Source organism: Anser cygnoides, chromosome 9, assembly GCF_040182565.1.
Source record: "Anser cygnoides isolate HZ-2024a breed goose chromosome 9, Taihu_goose_T2T_genome, whole genome shotgun sequence".
Classification (NCBI taxonomy): domain Eukaryota; kingdom Metazoa; phylum Chordata; class Aves; order Anseriformes; family Anatidae; genus Anser; species Anser cygnoides.
In genome coordinates this window covers 27,032,587-27,053,279 of record NC_089881.1, presented here as the reverse complement: position 1 = coordinate 27,053,279, position 20,693 = coordinate 27,032,587, and the positions used below count along the sequence as shown (strand labels likewise).

The 20,693-nt window shown below is 37.6% G+C and overlaps 2 protein-coding genes across 2 annotated transcripts in view; one reads left to right on the top strand and one right to left on the bottom strand.

Annotated features, from left to right (window-relative positions):
* The first annotated feature begins 1,170 nt into the window (after nucleotides 1-1,170).
* On the top strand, nucleotides 1,171-6,396 carry TM4SF4 (transmembrane 4 L six family member 4). Its single transcript, XM_013199262.3, has 5 exons — nucleotides 1,171-1,544; nucleotides 1,802-1,891; nucleotides 4,230-4,363; nucleotides 5,376-5,565; nucleotides 5,857-6,396. Exons 1-5 carry the CDS (start codon nucleotides 1,371-1,373, stop codon nucleotides 5,872-5,874), a joined length of 606 nt encoding a protein of 201 aa, XP_013054716.1. The 5' UTR covers nucleotides 1,171-1,370; the 3' UTR covers nucleotides 5,875-6,396.
* A 5,861-nt stretch (nucleotides 6,397-12,257) lies between these two features.
* Nucleotides 12,258-20,693, bottom strand: part of WWTR1 (WW domain containing transcription regulator 1) — a 70,291-nt gene continuing 61,855 nt past the window's right edge. Inside the window, exons 4-6 of the mRNA XM_048059429.2 lie at nucleotides 16,397-16,530; nucleotides 16,205-16,317; nucleotides 12,258-15,980 (exon numbers count right to left, since the gene is read on the bottom strand). Of these exons, the coding sequence (XP_047915386.1) occupies nucleotides 15,796-15,980; nucleotides 16,205-16,317; nucleotides 16,397-16,530 (432 nt within the window). The 3' untranslated portion in view covers nucleotides 12,258-15,795. The remainder of the gene's footprint in view (nucleotides 15,981-16,204; nucleotides 16,318-16,396; nucleotides 16,531-20,693) is intronic.

The following is a 20,693-nucleotide window of genomic DNA, read 5'->3' as shown; positions in this document are numbered from 1 at the left end:
AGTACCTGTCTGTATTCAGTCATACTGGCACCTGTAAGAAAAATGTCAGTTAGCTCTCTCAGAAGTTAACCACCCTTCTAATTGCACTTTGCAACTCCTAGAATTATGTACAGAGATAAATATTTCCAGTATCACTACTGTCACTTGAAAAGACATTTCCCTAAGAACAACAGATCTGACCCTCCACTCCGATAAAACTGCTTTGTATCTTTCTGTTTCAGTAGAAAGGTAAAGTTAACTGGCCCAGGTTCTGGTTCCAAATACATTTCTTTGGCATCAGTAAAGGCTCAAGATGTCCTTGTCCCTGGTTTTTTTTTTTCTTTTTTTTTTTTTTTCCTCCAGCTGCACCATTTCTGTAAAAACTGTGGGCTGCTTAAACCAGCTTATTCAGCATTGCCACTTAACCTGAAGCTTCAGCTTTGCATATCTCCAGACAGTTTTGGACAGTTCAAAATGATGTACTTCATCATAGTATAAGTTCTGCAAAACAATATACCAAGTCTAAGTATCCAGTGTCCATTAGAGAGCTGCAGACCTCGCTTTAACAGTGGTACTTGAGTAAAATGCTGCATGCCAAGTCAGTAGAGGCTCAGCTTGAACTCAGAAGTTTGTCTGCCGCACACAGTACAACTTTAAATGTAAATTTTGTCTGAGCACAGATGAAATGTTAGACTTTGATAGTACAAAAAATGACAAAACATAAGAAGCAGGTCCACTGAAACTTTTTCTGACCTTTCTTTTTTTATTAAGAGATAACAGCTGCAAAGCACTGCTTTCATATTAATTCATTATATATTGAAAATACGCAAGCAGTCTGTTTCAAAACATTAAATGACTAGCTCAAACTTCCCAAAGAAAAGAAAAGTCACTAGAACTTTTCTATTGTACACAGCTGTTACTAACATAAGCTGATTCACTATGTGTTTCCATGTCAGTCTCCACGAAGTAGTTCATAGAATGAAGGACACTGTATTGTAAAAATGATGATCCTGAACTAAAAATAATTTCTACCCACAACCTGAGCCCAGATAACCAAGTGTCTCATTCACATTAGTAAAATATTAACAAAGGTCATCGGTTGTCATAGTAAAATGAGCAGTTGCACTGAACGTAATTTCATTTATGGAGGTTCAGAAAATTGACATAATGGCTGAGAGAACATATAAATAACCAGAATACAGCATTTCAGATCAAAGGCAGCAACGTCTCTGAAGGGAGCATTCTATAGGTTAAGTTCATCTAGAGGCACAGCAGAAACTGGATTTTGCAAAATAAACTGAGAAACTTCTTTTTAGAAAACATTTCTGAGAACGTCTGAGAGATTTTTTTTCTCTGCCTTTAGCTGTGTTTGCAATTTCTTTAAAAAAAACATGTGCACTGGAGGCTGTGCTAAGTGCCTAGGAATCACTCTTATCCCTTTGGCTGTGCTATGTACACTTGCTAACATTTTGCTGTTTTTCCCTGGAGGAAAAGTGGTCGAAAACAATCAAAATATTACAGATGAGGTTTGGTACTTCGGAGGGATCTTGGGATCTGGTGTATTGGTGAGTATATAAATTCAGATATTACAGTCTTTTTTGTACCACCTAAACCATGACTTTGCATTGTTGAATTTTCTCAAATGCAGGCTCCAACACTGCAAATTCTTCTTTGATAAGCAAATAAGTTAAAAGTCACCCAACAGTTTAGCAATAAGTTACTTAGTTTAGTGTTAAGTGAATAAAGACATAGAACTATTGTATTTAAAAGCAATTGCAATTAGAATTCATCCCAACTCAAACTGTATTTCTGCCTTTGGTAGATGATCTTTCCTGCTTTGGTGTTTTTGGGCCTTAAGAATAATGATTGCTGTGGATGCTGTGGTAATGAGAGCTGTGGAAAGAGGTTTGCGGTAAGTGAGAAGAAATGTGGCAAAAAAGTAAAAGATGTATTGTTATCAATAAGAATATATATATCTTCTGCTCACAATCATTGAGAGACTAGATAGATGTTCTCCAAACTGTAAGATGCAAAGCCTTGTCATTTGGCTGAGTGCTTAAAGGTATAAATAGCAGGTTGTCAAAATTGTGTTGTACCGTTAATGTTGTGTCATAGGTACCAAATCTGTACTGCCTTGATATATTTAGCAATTACAACATACTAACAGTTGTGATTGCAATTAAAATGAATTTCTGAAAGATCTGCACTTGGTTTTGCACAGCATAACAGTTCTCTCTTTAGCCATTTTTTTGCTGGCAGTTTTAAAAATTACTTTGACAGTTGTGCATTATATTCCCAGCTGAGTGTAGGGCCATGCAGGAGGCTGTGAATATCTTAGGTTCATAGGAAGTTTCAGGTTGGAACAAGCCTTGGGAATTCACCTAACTCAACATCCTGCTTAAAGCAGTCAGCCCTAAACCAGGCTCCACTTTGAACTTACAGCTTCCTTTCACACCGCAAGTGAAAAGTTTCAAATGCCTTTAGCCACTAGTAAACAACTCAAGCATGTTATTTAAAACATGAGATTAGATATAAAATAGGCATATTTCTCCTAGAAAGTCTGTCCTTCTGAGATAAATTGTTTGGCACAAGTAGATCATTACATTCTTTTATAAAGGAACAGATTTTCACTTAAAAAAAAAAAAAAATGGAACAAGAGTCATGGCTGTGAGATTAACAAAGAGCCTTCCCTAAATTCCCTATGGTGCTGTCTTCCTGCAATCCCAAGAGCAGGTGAAACTTTTTAGGAAAAAAAATGGAGGCACATATTTATCACACTGCATTACCAACTTTCTGTCAGCAGTGAACAAAGCTTAGCTTTCAAGACCACATATAACTCAGCATCTACCACACCACTAATGTTTTGCTGCCAGACTTCCACTCACCACCCTGCAATTCAGAAATTCAGATGAACTTGGAGAACATCTATAGAGACAGAGGTGACCCCCCTGAGCTGTGTGTGCTCTCCGCCTGTGGTCATGCTGGCACATGTAAGATAAAGCATATGTAAGGATATTGCTGTCCATACAGCAACCTCCATTCTGCAGTGCTGTACCTTGCTGATGGATCCTACTAGTGCTGTAGCTGACTGAGAGACTGGGAATATTAGTACAGTCACAACACTGTATTAAGAGTCCTGGTGGCCTTACCACAGCATGACTGAGAACTGAACTTGCTCTTGTATTTTAGCAGAAGTATCATTACTATGATGTCTACTACATTAATATAATTTTTGTTAGCCTCATCAGATATGCCAGCATAAAAATGCATGCCTGTCCATGTTCATGAACCGTTTGGACAACTCCCTCATTAATATCCTTTAACTGCCAGTTAGCCCTAAAGTGGTCAGGCAGTTGGACTTGATGATCTTTGAAGGTCCTTTTCAGCTGAACGGTTCTGTTCTGTTCTATCTCAACACTCACAAAAGATCCTTGTGATGACATCTGTATAAGCACTCAGAGACTGGAAAGTGCGTTTCTTTTTTTTTCCCCCACCTATATCACTTTGATCCAATAAAAGATATCCCATGTAACTACAAACTTATGGCTACCTCTATCTACAAACAATTAAGGTTTGAATTTTAAGTGCTTAAAATTCAAGTAGGGCATTTTGGATATATTTGGACAATTTGCTTACTTATTAGTGTATGTGAGAATGTAGTAATGGAAAGCCAGAAAAATAAGGAGAGCCTTCTATTAATTCCAATTGCAGTACTAGAGCTAATGGCGATAAGTACCTGTGAGAAGATAAATACACTAATATGAAACCTGAAGGGAAGACTCAAGAAGGAAAAATACAATTACTTGGTCCAAATATGACCAAGATACCAAAGTTAACTTGTAAAGGGTACCGTAGATTTTTTTTTTAATGTTTTAAGTGGTCCAATACTTCAGTCTTGCTTATAATCTTCTGTGAAAGACGGCTACTTCAGTGAAACACTGTACCTTGAACAAAGAAAAATCTTCGATACATACTGTATAAACGGGAAGAGTGCCATCTACTGTGTAGATACCAACTCCATGATTCTTCAGGCAAATAGTGCCCTCACCTAACTCTTTCAAAACTTCTAAATACCAGTGCCAGTATACATTATATATTTATCATGCAATTGCAAACTAAAACATTTCAGCTGTTCTGCAGCTGACTGTTTTGACCATTAAGAGCTGAGCTTAGAGAATGTACCTTTACATTAATAGGACACATTTAATTGTTTGAATGAGAATAAAAATAACACCGTTTTTCTCTGTCAGATGTTTTCCTCTATAATATTTGCTGCAGTTGGAGTTCTGGGAGCTGGATACTGCTTTGTTGTGTCAGCAGTAGCCCTAAACAGAGGCCCTAAATGTAATGATGGAAACCAGTGGCTCTATCCCTTCCAGGACGGGTAAGACAAGAAAACAGGGAATAAATAAATAAATACATAAATAAATAAATAAGATTTAACTTTGCGATATTTTGTGATATTGTTAGACTTCCAAATCTATTGTATAACATTAGGAATTTTACTATTAATTTAAAACAGATGCTCTTTGAAGACCCAGCAATGTACAGCAATACTAATTAAGGGACAAGAACAGATGTGTAAAGAATAATAAGACCAATCAAAACTACTGAGCTTCAAAGGAGCCAGTAAAGAGTACAGCCCTCTAGTTTGTTCTTCTAACATTATTAGAGGATAAATTCAGTCCACTTGATTAACAGTGACATCTTTTATTGTAATACAATGTTTTTCAAGTAATTAATGTTTATGCCATTTTTTTATCTTGGTTATGGAATTTCAAAGTTGTCTCTTCCTCCCACTACAAGTAAAACATGTTTGCTATCATTTATCACTTCCACAGATATGGCATGAATGACAAAATATAATGCTGTAACCAAATAAAAGCCCAGGGTTTCTGCTAAAGGGGGAATTACAGAAGATGCCATATTCCTAGGGAAACCCTACGATTCTTCCATGTTTTGTAGGTCCATTTAATGTACCACTAGATGTCAGCACTGCTTCGTGCAATAGCAGAACTAAACCGACAGTAGGAAAGCCACTTGACCTCAGACAAGATATTAGTAGGGATGAACATCATTTTGGCAAATACTTGGCTATGGTTTGGTAATGTCTTCCTCCCAAAATACCAGGAACGATTAGATTGTATCTAACATATTATTATCTTTGATTGTACCTTCTCTTTTCAAATCAATTACTTCAAAGGATCTAGAAATTACAACAAAATAATGTTCTAAACAAAATGTACTTGTGCTGTAATGTGAATACTTTTTTACAATACTGAAGGTAACAGAACTTCAGTCACATATTACAAGAGTCACAGCTTGTCAGCCATAACAGGTCACCTCTTTGGGAGCTAACATCATCTCCATAACTGTCTTGTTTCCCTTCTGAACAGGAATTATCTAGGTAACCACACAATATGGGCTACGTGTAAGTCACCTGAAACTATAGTTCCTTGGCACCTGACCCTCTTCGCCTTGCTGCTAGTGATGAGTGGGATCCAAGCAGTGCTCTGCGGCATTCAGGTTGTGAACGGACTCTTTGGAACAATCTGTGGGGACTGCAAATGTTGCGGATGTTGTGGGGTGAGAAACTGATATTTTTCTTTCATTATCTTGTGTCCTGATAACAGCTATATATGCACTTGACTGGCTGACAGTTTGAAAAACTAAACGAGCCTTCATTCAGCACCATGATCATGTTGTCCAAAGTACAGTTAAAACCTTACAGTGCTGTCAGGTGGCGAAAATATGATCTCAGTCCTTATTTGTGGGGTTTATCTGGCAGCTTCCTGTAGCCACTGGAAAATAATAAAATCCTTTGGAAGTCACAAGAACATTACCCACTAAATAACCTCCATATTTTTGATCTTCCAGGGAGATGGAACTGTCTAAATAACATGAATAGTGCAGAGAACCTTCTCCTCTTGGGACGCTCCCATCTGACACTGCTCTGGAGAGCAGCCCTCAAGATGTGTTGCCTCTGGCTAAGAAGATTAGAATGAAGGCCACTTCGCTCCACTGAAGTTACGAAGCCCTGACTTCCCTTCTAGCTAGCCTCCCTGAAACCCCTCTTCATGGAATAAAATAAGTGAAATTCAACTCTCACAATCATATTTATTTTTGTTAAACAGCTTCCAGTTAATATTTTGCCTGAAAATACTCTCTTTTTATTTTTCTCTCCTGAATCAGATTTCTAACTTTGGATCACAAAACAGTGCTGGTACAAGTTCAGTTGTTACACAATTTCATCTAATTTCTTTTGAGATTTATCAAATGGCAATGTCACAAACAACTGTAACTTCTCATGATTATATGTTTATGTACATGGAAAAGCAAGGACTTCTCTCTTCCAGACTGCTATAATTAAAACGCTTTGTATAAAGAGACTGTTACAAAAAAGATTCATTACTCTCACGGTGAGGTCCCTTTTCTTGACTGTGTCTCACTGATGGGTGTATTTAGCAGCACAACTGTGCCTGTAAGCATATGGTCAAAGCAATAGGCTGAAGAATAGACCGCTGTGGATCTCTAGTTGGCAGCATTATGAACCAGCTTGGACACCACTGTACCCAGCTTCAGGAATTCATTGAGAAAGGCCAACGCACAGCCATTTCTTAGCATGACAGGGTTCTGACTTTCCAGCATTTTATTTCTCTGATCCATGATCAATTTTCCTGCTGTCACCCTTGAAGGAGGAAATATAACAACGCAGCATGACTGTAGAAGATGAAACTGAGAACTGAGAGTATAAGGAAATTTAGTAGAGAGACTTTCCCAGAGTACTTCCACAGACTGGAATTCTTTGTATTCCAGGGACATCCTGAGAAAAAGGTTCCATCTCTGTATTTAACTCTTCTTGACAAATTTCTTCTCCACAAAGCTGTCCAGTTGTTTCTTGAATCACAATATCCCTTCCATAGCTGAACTTCATGTTGTGGGAAGAACCTCCTTTGTTCTGACTCTGCTGTCCACTTATTTCATTTACTGCCTCCTAGTTCTTGTCTGCAAGAAAGAGTATACATCTTCCCCAAGACACCTAATTTCACAGGTTCTCTCATATCTCCTCTTAGTTTACCCTGAGCAAAGTTGGTTTATTTATCCAATTATACAGAAGTTGTTTCACTTTTTTTATTTTTATTTTTTAATATATTTTTTTTAATCTTTCCCCATTATACTCTGAGATAGAAGGGACAGAGCAGCAGCATTTCTGGTAGTCATAATGCCCTAGCAAATTTATTCCATTCTTTTTAGAAAGAACTATTCTTTTAAAACTTAGAAGAGAAAAACATTTCCCTGAGAAATCAAGAAGAAAATATGGGGACTGAAGAAGACATATTTTTTCCCTAAAATTTCCTCCTGCAATAATAATTCTGTGCCCTGTGCTCAGGGAAAAAAAAAAAAAAAAGTTTTTCATGCATTCTGTATCTATGCTAGAGCTGTACAAAGAACTTCAAGGATTTAAAAGCAGTAAAAGGTGGTGAACATTATGCACAAATGTTAAATAGCTAGATATATACAAAGAGTTACATTAATAAAGGCAAGGGGGCCTTAATGATACGTTGTGCAGGATGATAAAAAAAAACAACACAAACTCTTTAGAAACAGCTGTCTCTCCCACCTGTTCTACTGCATTGCTAGGGAATTTGAGAGTACACTTTATATCACCACCCACTGATGCAACCATCTTACATTTACTCTTTCATCTGTGGTTAGCAGCTGTTCTGTACCTCATCTTGCATTTGTCTTGTTTTATTTATATGAAGCCTTTGGGAATATGGAATGTTTTAGCATGTGCAAAGGTCAACTGTTATACTGAGTAGAAATCCTGGTTGCTTAAAGGAAAAACACTATTGTTTGTGAAATCTCAGTGATGCATCTGTTATTTGAAACTTTATTATTCACTCAAGAACCTGGCTGCTCAGTGACTTGAGTGTTGATAACTCTGATTACAACATCTTGAGCATGTGCATGTGATTTTAAGCCCGAACATTTCAGCTTTCACCTGATGATACTGCTGCCCCTGCAGGGCTAAATTGTGTACGATTGGAGCTCTCTTTATTTATTGTCTGCAACAAATGGCTTGTAACAAGATGATCATTAACCACAGGACAGTGTTGCCTGTCAGGGAATGATGCTCTAGCTGGCAACTCTTTGCAAAAGATTTGTTTCTAAAACTGGGAAATAGCATACACAAAGTTTGTGCTTCCTTTAAAATGTTCACATCAGCTGGGTGCAAAGGATGGTTTCCAGCATCATTCTATCCTTGAACATTCATCACCTGCCCTTAGTTCATCTTTAGCTTCCCCTTAGTGGCTTCTATGTTACTCACCGTAACTATCAACAAGGCAAACTGTTGGTGCAGCCTGTGCTTCCCAAGAGTGGGGAACACTGATTTGTTCATGTCATAGATACAGGTGGGTTCTTTACTCCAGAGACATCACAGTGATGGACATGAGTGAACCCCCCCCCCCCCCCCCCCCCCCCATTTGTGCTGCCTCCCTCATGCTGTGGTTCTATCTTTCTCCCTTCTCCATGGGCAGTTATGAGGCTTGGCAATGCAAGTTCCAAAGCTGAAGCTGAAATGAAGCAGCCACTGGGGATGGGAGTGTTGGTTCAAGCCTGCAGCTGACACCATCCCTACAGGACCCTGTGTGTCGCAGCCTGCTGGATAGAGCCACGCACCAACAACTTTGGGCAAGGGAAAGGGTGGCATTTACCAGTACTTGAAGAAGTGCACAGGTGCACAAGAGGGTTTTACACGGGCTCATGGCACCTCTCAAAGAACTGAAAGGAGTGCTGTTAGTTTGCTCCAGAAGTCTTGCACTTTTGCAAAAATTGAGAAGATAATATAGAAACTCTACAAGACACAGTTTACAATAATGTTAGTTTTTAGAAGGAAACAAAACAAACACCCTAACCACAAGGTCTTGATTTTTCTGGACTACTGCATTTGAAAATAATAATCACATAAAGAGTTAAAAGACAGCTGGGGGAAGGGGCACACATTACTGATGACAGAGGATATTGTGAGCTTTGAGGACAAGGCAGAAAAAAAGCCTAGGAAAGATTTTAACTTAAGCACTGCACTGAAAATAACATTGTCAGAATGCCCTCCTGACAAAACTCTATGGAGACCAGTGTTAGAAGTAAAGCTCCAAGAAGCCACATGCACACTATTTATTCACCCAGTAGAAAACTGGCAGCGAAGTCTTCTGTAGATGTGCAGCTGTTGGTGTAGCCTGAACAGGCTTTCTGAACTCAGGCAGGAAAAAAAGAGAACAGAGGGCCCACCAGTGGCACTGCTGCATTAAATTGTTGTCTGGGAAGGTCAGACTATTGACACTCTTCCTGCAAAATGGCTGGGTTTTTGAATTTATCACAATCACAGGAAGTTCCTCCCTAACGAACAGTTTTATTATAGCTCTTATATGACAAGACCCACGGAGCGGCAATCTGCACAGAACACTGCTGACCAAACCGGAAGGAAGGCAGAGATAACCTACCAGCTGTGAGTCAGCATCATTATGAAAAAACTGAATGACCTTTATAAAAAAAACACACACTCAGCAATTCTGCCAAAGAAACCTGATTAATATGCCCAAGTAAATACCCTGTGAATTAAGAAATGTTTCTCAAAACAGGTTCACAATCTAATGCAGTATTATTGCCTAGGGACATGGTATATATCCACACTTATGTTCTATAAAATTACATACACAGAAGACTCTGGTTCTGTAGTTGATCACCTAAAACATCTCTTTAAGTCTTCTTGAGCTGCATCAGGAAACCGGAAGATACATATAAATCCTCTGTAAATTAACATAAACTTCTTAGTCTTTCAGTGTTAAGAAAAGGGGCCCTGCTTTGCTGCAACTGATAGGGAAAAAATGCAGAAAGAGAGCAAATAGTATAATTTTGGATAAACACTCATTTTCAGTTTGGAGACTAGATTCATATAATATCATGTACATGAAGGCCAGGCAGCCCAAAGTAAGCTGATAAAAAATTACATTTATATTTATGCCTACTAGATGTAGGAGATCCTCAGAAGTCTAAGTGTGATGCATTCTCCATAAAATGGGTGATTTCAGTCACTATTTCTGAGAGCTTTGGTGCCCGTACATAGCATACCAGTTGGCATGGTCCTGCCTTGGGAGAGTGCTTTCTCTCCACCGACCAGTTCATTTGCAAATGCACAACAGTGAAGTAAGCATATAAACAAAGTATTCCCATTTTATATGTGGAAAGACTCAGAGGAATGACACGAACTGCTGAAGGATAAAAACACTAAGCAACAGACCTGCTTTCAAGAGTGTATTAGATTACTACCTGTATGTGGACATAAATCACAGCATGTGTTTGAGCACAGTAATTTATAAAATATACAGTGGCACACAGCTGATGCCTTGGGAACCCCAAAATGGCCATACTGGGTCAGCCATCTATGATTTCAAAGACTTTAAACCCAGAGGCTGCATGTAGAATTGACAGGCTTAATAGCCATAGGAGGGTGGCCTAGAATTGGGCTCTGTGGGAACCCCTTTATGTGTGCGTACATTGGCACATGATGTAGAGTGGATCTATAGAAAAAAATCAGTACCTGAGGCTCATTGTCCATGCTACACACATTTTGGTGGCTTTGTTTCAGATTAACTCCAGCTTGGGCTGTTGGCCTGATTTAGTTGTAAGGGCACAGTCGATGCACTCCTGAATTAAATATTCTAGATAAGTTAAATTTGAAGTGAATCCCATTAATGCTTTTCAAGACAGCACATGATGCAAACAAAGTAGATAGTTGAGAGATTCACTTCAAAAAGCACTCTCCTGATCCAGAGAAGGTATTTGCATTCTACAATTTAATTACATGCTATGGGACAAAATCCCCCTTTTTTGTTGTCTAAAATCTACTACCAAACAATCAAATTAGGTGACTTGCGTTCTTCATTGTCACCTTCCCACAGCACTCATGTTAAGGACCTTCATAGCCTTGTCTAATATTGAAACTGTGTCATTATCTCTGATCAGATTGATGGCATTTTTTATAGATTTATAGAGGAACATAATTGTATTTCCTTTTCCTTCACATAATAAAGTATACAGCTCTATTATTTGCAGTTTTTAATTCTTCTGATAACAAAACTACTCTCTTGCAGAACTAGACACAGTCACTTCCAAATTTCTTTACTAATCCATAATGGATACTTCAAAGCACAGCATTATTTATGCCTTGTTAGGCCTAATTTTTCCCTTAGACATTACTGCAAATTTATTAATACATTTCAAATGAAATAGAATGAGATACAATGTCATGTCATTCTCTATGATGGAATACTTCCAAATTTCTTTGTGATAAGATTTAGCCCTCAATATACTGCATAATTTTATATCATCTGTAAACTTTTCACCTCACTCTTCACCTGTTTTTCAGATCGCTGCAAGTATGTTCCATAGCATAAATCCCTGTACAAACTGTGGAAGAGACTGATACTACCACTTTTTGAGACAATATATCTTTTATTGTTGTTATTTACAGTGTTTCAAATCAGTCATCAATTCATAGGTGAATATTTCTATTTATGGTGTCAGAGTTCTGTTTATGCAGCAGCCTTTTAAATTTTTATTGAAAATTTGAGTACACTTGATTGATTGGATCTCGTTTTCCGCATTTCAACTCTCATTAAAAACATTAGGCATCAACAGACTCAAGTTTAGGACATCTTCAGAATTATTCTTAATGTAGAATGACAGTAAAGAAAAGATATTCAAATACAAGCCCATGATATTTAGGTTTCATGGCTTGTTCCTAGGAAAGAAGACTGTAATTTTCTTTATGTAGAATTTGAGAAACTTCTTGTTCCTCGTCAGACTGAGACCAATGCACTATTTAAGTCCTCCAACAGAAATTAATGGCAATGGACTCTGTGCTAACTCTTCTGCTTAGCGAAAATTTTATTAAACAGATTGTAACCAAACCTTTGTGTTAGTGAATTACAAGGGACCACAAAAAGAAACAAGTAGTGGTGGCACTGGGGCATGTTGGAAGTATTACAAGTAAAACTGTAATTGTAACCGACGTCCAAAACAACTACTGTTAAACTGAAACTGAAACTGTAAAATAACATTTCTTTTGCTAAGCGCCAATCATTTAATTTAATGTATGTCTTTTCCACAGAACAGATGCCTTTACCTTTATTAAAAGCACATACAGTTCTCCAGGAAGCATACAGTAAAATCCTCCAAGGAAAAAAAAAAATAATTTAATAAACAAATATGTATCCAGAATTTTAAAATTCATTTTATTTTTCAGGTACAACATCAAAGAAATAAAATAATAATAATAAAAAACAGATTCAAACCCTCATTACAACAGTTTGATCTGATTGCTTTTGATACATACAATCGGTTGCGAGGTACTGTAAATTAATAACAAATATAACACGTCATATAACAAAATGGAAAAAGTAAATAAAAAGTTAAAGTATTAGCATGTACATGGATGCACTATATTAGGAAAGAAGTTTATTTGAACGTTCATGTTTTTCTGTATTCAAAACAGACATTTTAACCCTCTCCTTCCCCCATATAGCATTTGTCTTCAAAAAGCCAAACCCGTTCCCTCCTCAAATTACGTTCTCATGGTATTAATAAAAAACAAACTGTAATTAACGACACTCCATTACTCTGTATCATCAACACTTCTGTATGCCCCCCTCAGTGATGGTCAACAGTGCAGCTACACAGCTGGCACATCTACTGCATTTATTCTACATGTAGATGGCATACATTTAGTGAAGTAACTGTTCAAAACTTGAAATAGTACAGTAAAATATAGTCAACAAAAACTTAAGTTTCAGAAGAATTAAATGTGCTTTGAATAAAAGTTCTACCATAAGCCTGTTTAATGCCAGAAACTGTTTTTAAAAAAGAACTTAAAATAGATTTTGCTGTTGCTGTGCTTCATCTTATACATCTTCTCCATTACAAGAAAGAAAAGCTTACAGTATAAATTATCACTTTTAATTTACCATGATTTGGCTCATGACTGAGTAAAGATCCGACCTAAGATTCTGGTAGTTGCTTTACACTGACAATAATGTTTCACATAGTAGCACCTTCTTGTTGTTTTATTACAGAATATGGAAAACATGGTTTCAGATTTTTTACTTCTTTAACTTTTTGAACCTAGACACCTAACCACTTGAAACACTAATGAAAGAGGAATGGAATTTCCAGCTTTGTAACTCTGATAAACGTATGTGACTTTAACAGAAAACTGTATCAGTTTTCATTGTAAGAGCTGTCACCTCCATTTGATGAGAATCAGTGTAGCCAAACAGAAGCCAGTACAGGCTAGCTAATTCACACCAGATGAAATCTTGACCTGCTTGGAATATGATGTATTATGACAAAACTTAAATTTACAGTAGTACTGACTTACTAGCAAATTAACAAACTGCATTTTCTAAATGTAATCTAATGATGTGCCCTACCAACTGAATCATACTGGAGCACTGATCTGCAGCTATTGTAAATTGTTCTAACACTGATGTCTTTCAGTCTGTTAGGCCAATAATGCAGTGCTGAAGAGCTGGCCTTACAAGTTGGCACCACAATCAGATGCCAAAACATCTCCAATTCTTTCACCACAATCTTTCAGACAGTGAGTTATGCCAAAGAACAAAGCAATTTTTCACTGCGGCTGACAACCTGAAGAAATCCTTAAAAGAGAATAATCATAACTACAGCAACATTGGTCAGCCCTGCCCGGTCCCTTGTTTGTGGAAAAGAAATTTCTGTTACCTCAACAGCACTAGCAGAAGTTAAAAAAGAAACAAAACCAACCAACAAACAAATGAACAAACAAAGAAGACCCACTGAAAGAATGAAAGAAACACAGTGACCATTCAGAAATTAAATTCTGTGCACACACATCTCTGCTATCACGTTGCATTTTATATTTAAAAATATATATATATACAAAAAGAGCTACTTTTCATTATGTAATATAACTCCATGACTGTAGGATGTTGCGTTCCCTCTCCTTTTTCTAAATTTTGGTGTGAGCATTTTAGGTTTCAACTTTCGGTATAATGTACACCCATCAGTTGGTCATTTGCAAGGTAGTTTACTGTACCGAGTTCTACCATGTCTTCTACTGAATGCTGGTGACTTGTTTTCTGTGTATCCCATTTTGCAGTGACCCTTCCCAATATGGATCAAATTTTGTTACATAATCATTCTACTTCCAAGCCTTCTCATGCTCCCATAACTTCATCTCTGACCTTTTCACCTACATTCATCCCACCAGATGGAAAAAAGTCTTTAGCGATCAATACACTAGCTCATTGGTAATATCTTACAAAGTGTTGTTAGATCTGAAAAACACACATTTACACTGAGTGCTACATCTCTTCCTCTCTCTACACAGCCTAGATTAAGCTCAGAGAAAAGTTTTCACGCCTTTCATAAAAAGACATTTTTCAATATAAAAAGCTTAAATTCATAGATTATAAATAGTATATCCTCAAAATATTTAAGAATTTTAGGACTTCATTTGCATTTCAGGGGAACTGGATGCTTAATGTCCTTGATGCCTTCTCAGTCCCAAACCTCTGAGAAAGAAGTATTTGTAGGATATACAATAGGTAGAAGTGCAAAGAGAACATTATGCCTTGTGTCCTGTACACCAATTACAGTAACTGAAAGACTTAAGAACTATGCAACTTTACAAGACAAGTAACAATACTGCTTAGCTTTGCCCTAATAAAGTTACCATCTTTCTTCATGTATACAACTACATGTACAGTTCGACATTGTCAGTTAAACACATTACTGAAAACAGTATGAGCAAACACTTTTTCCCACTACATATGATATTACCAAGTTGTGCCACATTTTTCTGTCTTGATTTCAACAGCAGGTTTTTGCATTATTTGCCAGATTTTTATACATAAAAATTGTTTGTTCATGTGTTAAATTACAAAATTGTAGTGTTTAATATAATCAACATCAAAATCTAAGATCCATTAAAATTGCTTGTTTGTAACACATTATTTTAAAAAGTCTGCAGTTAGTACCAGTCTGGTTTATTTTACAACACTATAGCAGTGTGAAACTGTTGCTGAACAATCCTGGTACTTTAAAAATGTAAGCATATTTACTATCTGAAAACTATACAGTAATATACTGAAAAAAAAATAAACTGCAATAGTACTGTTTGTGCCTTTACAAATATATAATGAGAATTGCTATGGCTGATACGGATCAGATTTAATCTATAGTCCACACAGCACAGTTTTGCTAATAATAAAAAAATATTTTTAAAGCTTAGGGAAGTTGATAAAAAAGCCTCTGATAGTATTGTCATAAATATAGTAATAAAACTGCTTACATGGTCTGTTGCTGTGCTGGTTTTCTGAACCAAGTGACCTAGTAGTTAGCTTTTGTGATTCATTAAGGGCTTGTGATGTTAATCAATACCTAGAAGATCAGTCACAGACATGCACAAATGACACCAAATTTCTGTCCTTAAAGTGAAACATTTCTGCCTGATCTGAAAAGTAAAAGAATTATACAAATGTGTAAACTTGTGTGTGCTCTTCTGAAGAGGAAGAAATATATATTTATATATGTGTATCTATATATGTATTTTACATTTAAGTTAGTGTCAATCAAATCCAGGCAGAGATTAAACTAACAAAAGTCATTAAGGCAGTAATCTCTGAGGATTTTGAGATATTCTACCTCTATCTAAAGAGGAAAAAGAAACTCTGAATTACATTATAGGCTGAATCAGCATTGAATAATGGATGACTACAGCCATGTAAGGAAGGGCTCATTTTTGTTGAGTACTGACTCCACATCGTTCAGAATAGGGATCAAGTCTTCTGACTCTAATGTCCCAAGATCAACATTTGTTCCTGGAAGACAGTCGAGGAAATCAGGGAAACGTGTTTGTTGTGTATTTATGTTCATCGTTGTCTGTGCTATAGTTTCTCCTGGGAAAAGTAAAGAAGAATTTTTATACCAAACTCTTCTTAGAAGTAATTTAAAACAACACACTTGATACAAAAATTAGCGTCCCTGTTTCCCATAAGCATTTAAAATAATGTCTATCCTCTACAAACGTTACCTTAAAAAATTATACAATTATAAAACATTACTAGCTATAACAAGACATTATTAATATCATTATACTTCAAGGTAAATCAGGTTATTCTACCTGTATCCATCTCATCTACGTTGCTGAGGAAATCTTCAGGTGTTGTTGGTATACTGTAGCACCCTAATCCCAAACCACTGTCTGTACTCTGTTCCCTGGAATGGTATGGCCCACTATAAATAGAAACAGAAATTGCTTTAGAGAGACAACTTTAAAAGTGTAGATTGTGTAATAAAGAGGACGTGAACTTGCCTGTTCAAGAAGGGATCAGATCCATTATTTGTAATAGGTCTCATGTCTTGTGTCATGGCTGCTGTGCTCACAGCTGTCTGAACTGGGGTCATGTTTTCTGAGTCCATGGGAAGTTGCCTGCACAGTGCAGCTTCCTGAAAAGGCAAATAAATAAAAGAGAAGGCTTATTCCAACAGCTCAGAATCACTGCAGTCTCACAAAAGAGAACATGCAATATATATACATCTTTTTATTCAGGGAAGTAATTCTAAACAATATAACTGATGACACCTGGCCACAGAGATAATAGCTACAAAGTCAAATTACCCATGTTGTAATTTAGGACAACTTGTATGTTGCCCCAGCATAAACACTGATAGGTATGCACATTACCACCGATTATTAATTGCCTGTCCACACTTCAAGGGCCAGCTAAATCCAATTGAGGGTTTTCACGTGTCTACTAGAGCTGTGCAACATTCAAATGACAATTTCAGTTTGCTTTTCAGTGAGGTTAACTACTCTAGGAGCTGGAGTAGGAATAATAAAACAATTTAAAACATCAAATTTAATCTCTCATGTGTCTCTTCTAACATCTTACCTTAAGTGAAACTGCTCTCAGTATAAACTGCTGGGCAAGAGTTAGAATTATGAAATCACAGAATATCCCAAGTTGGAAGGGACCTACAAGGGTAGCTGAGTCCAATTCTTGGCTCCACACAGGACTAAGTAAAAATTAAACCCCATTTCTGAGGGCGTTGTCAAATGCTTCCTGAACTCCAGCAGGCTCCGTGCTGTGACCTGGTCCCTGGGGAACCTGTTCTCGTGCCCAACTACCCTCTCAGTGAAGAACCTTTTCCTGATATCCAGCCTGACCCTCCCCTGTCCCAGCTCCGTGCCATTCCCTCGGGCCCTGTCAGTGTCCCCAGAGAGCAGAGCTCAGCGCCTGCCCCTCTGCTCCCCTTGTGAGGGAGCTGCAGGCCGCCACAAGGCCTGCTCCCCTCAGTCTCCTCTTCTCTGGACTGAACAAATCAAGGGACCTCAGCCACTCCTCATACATCTTGCCCTCCAGACCCTTCGCTATCTTTGTTGCCCTTCTGATGACAAACTAGATGACATAATTTGCTAGATACCAAAGCAGAATAATCCAAGTTGCAACCATAAAGTACTTATCAGATTAGAAGAAAACCACTGCAACCAAGAGTTTAATCCAATAATGAACCCTCTGCCTAATAATATCTGCCTAATGATCTGTCTCTTGTATACTGTCTTAAAGATGACAAATGAGCAATTAGAGCCAAAGGAAACTTTTTTCAACACTTCCTGAAAGATAAATCCTCCTTGTTGTATCTCCATGAAACAACCATGACATCTAGTGGTACAGAGTTCTAATACAAATGTTGTTTGGCTCCACAGAGATGTTCCGAACATCCCAAGACCTTAAAAATACTGAAGCTGTATCAGTAAACCTATTTCACTCAACCTAATTATTATTACATATTTTTATGAAATAAGGAAAATAAATATTTTATTTAAAGTGTAGTAGAAAACCTTTCTATGCTGAATCAGTCACTCAATCATTCTCCCAAATACAGAAAAATAAACAATTTTTTGAGGCTAGAATGTGAAGTTTTACTATGTTTGCAATTATTTGTTCACTAAGGAGGACCAGTCTGGTCTCTGCATGAATAATGCAACCATTATTCATTGGGAACTAAAATCTATTGGTGCCCATTATCATAATGCTTCATTTATTATCAAACTGCCAGTAACTCACTGATAAATAGTAATCTCCATTAGATTATGTAATTATTTAATAAATGCTAAGAATACACAGACTGAATAGTTTTAATAGTTTACGCATGATAGCTTATGTATGTCAGTTTCCCAAATGACAATTCTACATTGTCAATTAATAGTGATGTTTCTACTTGTAATTAAACCAGCTGGAGTCTGTGAAAATATACAAATCTCAGAAAGTGGGCAGACCTGCTTTTTTAACTGTCTACATGAAGATGGTGAAAATACTTTTTTAAATATAAAAAGTAAATAGCAACTGCAACAACACAAGCAAAACTAACAATTAGCAAGACAGAGAGAAAGAAATAGAGAAAGACAGAAAGAAAGAAATACAGAAAGATACAGGAAGAAAGATGAAAGGAAGACAGTGAAAATGATGCAGGACATACTTTGCTAAGATTTTTTTTTTGTTAAAAGTCCAATCTAGAGATGAAGTTAATGTCTTTAATACTTAGGCATTGCATTTTCAAATCTTACTGGACAGAGTTCCACACTAATAAAGGTAAGAACGGAACAAAAAGAAGAAATAAAAGCCTTTCCCCAGTTTTGACAATATGTAAAATACGTGTTTGTTACCACTTGGCTGTCATTTCTAAAAATCAAATGCTATTACTAAAAATAAAGTAATAGAGAACATCTTGGTCAAGATCCAAGTATTTGTCTCTTTCAGAATATATTGACTAAGTCCTTATTTGATGGAAATGATTATTCTTTTCTACCCAGCATGTTAGTGCACTGAAAAAACTGCTCTAATACCACCTTTTTTTACTGTAAGGGTTATCAAACATTAGAATGGGTTGCCTAGAGAAGTTGTAGAGTCTCTATCCTTAGAGATATTCAGATCCTGACTGGACACAGCCCAGAGCAACCTGCAGTAGTTGATGTTACTTTGAGCAGGGGAATTGCACTAGATGATCTCCAGAGATCCCTTCAAACCTCAACGATCCTCTGATTCTATAAAAGAAAGAGTGACCATGTGCATACATATATTTATCTCTTTAAGATTTTGCTCTTCCGCTTTGGACACTCTTAGTATTTTCTTGCCAGCTATCATGGCATTTATTCAGTTATCAGGTTGAAATTCAATTGTAGTCCTCAATACAATTGCACAGAATCGAACATAAGCCCAAAAACCTCTTGCCTGTAGGAGGTTGTTGAAAATCTTTTCTGTAGCCAGCAACTTCTCAATGGATCATACAGTACAAATCAGTGTCTCAACCCGGTGGGAACTGTGTGTGTGTTGGGGTTGGGCTGGGGAGGGGGGGGGGAGCTTGTTAAGGTCCCTGCTCACAAAAAAACAAAAAACTGAACCAACAATATACTGATCAGCAAAATATTAAAGCTGCAACAACCCAACAAACAAACAAGAACCTCTCTCCCAGTATTCTGACCTCATAAAGGCATGTCAAAATGCTTTGACAGTGGTTATTCGCAAAATCTTTAAAAACTTCAAAGCACTGCAGTGTATTGAATTATTTACTGCCTCCAAACACAGTTCTGATGTAAACCCCTTCTAGGCTGTGTGCCAGATGAGTCTAGAAATTCATTGTGACGTTTCCTGGAACCCTCCTCGGCAGAATTGAACTGAGCTCTACACTCACGGCACGGTGTCTGAAGTGAGTTTACGTTGCCAATCACTGTAATTCCTTTTCTGCCAGCCCTCACACTTATGGCAGAAAGTAAAATACCCAGGTATCACCTGTGCCATCAATGATTCAGACTATGGGCCAACCAGTGAGGTGGAAAGAGTGCAGCAGGGAAATTTTCTGTCCAGGCTGTAGCATCCAAGTGACCTTCTACTCTTCAGCCACAAAACAGTGATCAATTTTCATCTGTGTCCCCACACACCAATCCTTCTACAGCTGCTTTTGAGCCCCTGTACCTTTCCAAACACGCATTTATGGAATAGGACCAGGGGATTAGAAAGCAACCTATGAGAAGCGTTGCCTTTTTGTGACTATCCTTGCCCTTCCAGACAAGCTGAAAGATGGCATTTGTACACGCAGAGAAGAGCGCTTGGATATCTTTCCTGTATGACACTTTCAGAGATTTTTTACTGAAATCAACTCTAGTTACTTCCACTTCCAAGAAGGCTCTTGGGCAGCAAGCAGACTTCTTCCATTTCTTTTGGAAAGCTGAGAAAAACAAATCAGTAAGAAAGAAAACTCTTTCCGGAATGACAAAACTGAGCAAAGAAACTTTTAAATGGAAGTTGAGTCATACTGGCTTTCTGAAACACGACGCCCTTCCTGCATGCACTGAGTTTGCTGTTCTAGTGACATTACCAACTAATGCAGAGAAGGACAAAGCGGTAAACAAATCCCCTAAGCAGAGTGCCTCCAGAACCACATGCTCCTTCAGGCTGGGTGTGCTGCTCCACCCGAGCAGCTGCAGCCAGGAGTGGCTACAGGGAGCCAGCAGCTGCTGCCAGGCTGAAATCGGATTTGTTAAAGGCCGGAAAAATTCCTCCCCTCTTGCTCAAGCTCTCTGCACCTCCTTGGAGTCGCCCAGCAGCAGT

What these genes read in the sequence shown, in the direction of transcription:
- TM4SF4 (XM_013199262.3), top strand. Translation starts at nt 1,371, where the DNA reads ATGTGCACTGGAGGCTGTGCTAAGTGCCTAGGAATCACTCTTATCCCT. An exon ending in TCTTGGGATCTGGTGTATTG is followed by an intron (nt 1,545 to 1,801) that starts GTGAGTATATAA and finishes TGCCTTTGGTAG; the next exon opens with ATGATCTTTCCTGCTTTGGT. An exon ending in GCTGTGGAAAGAGGTTTGCG is followed by an intron (nt 1,892 to 4,229) that starts GTAAGTGAGAAG and finishes TTTCTCTGTCAG; the next exon opens with ATGTTTTCCTCTATAATATT.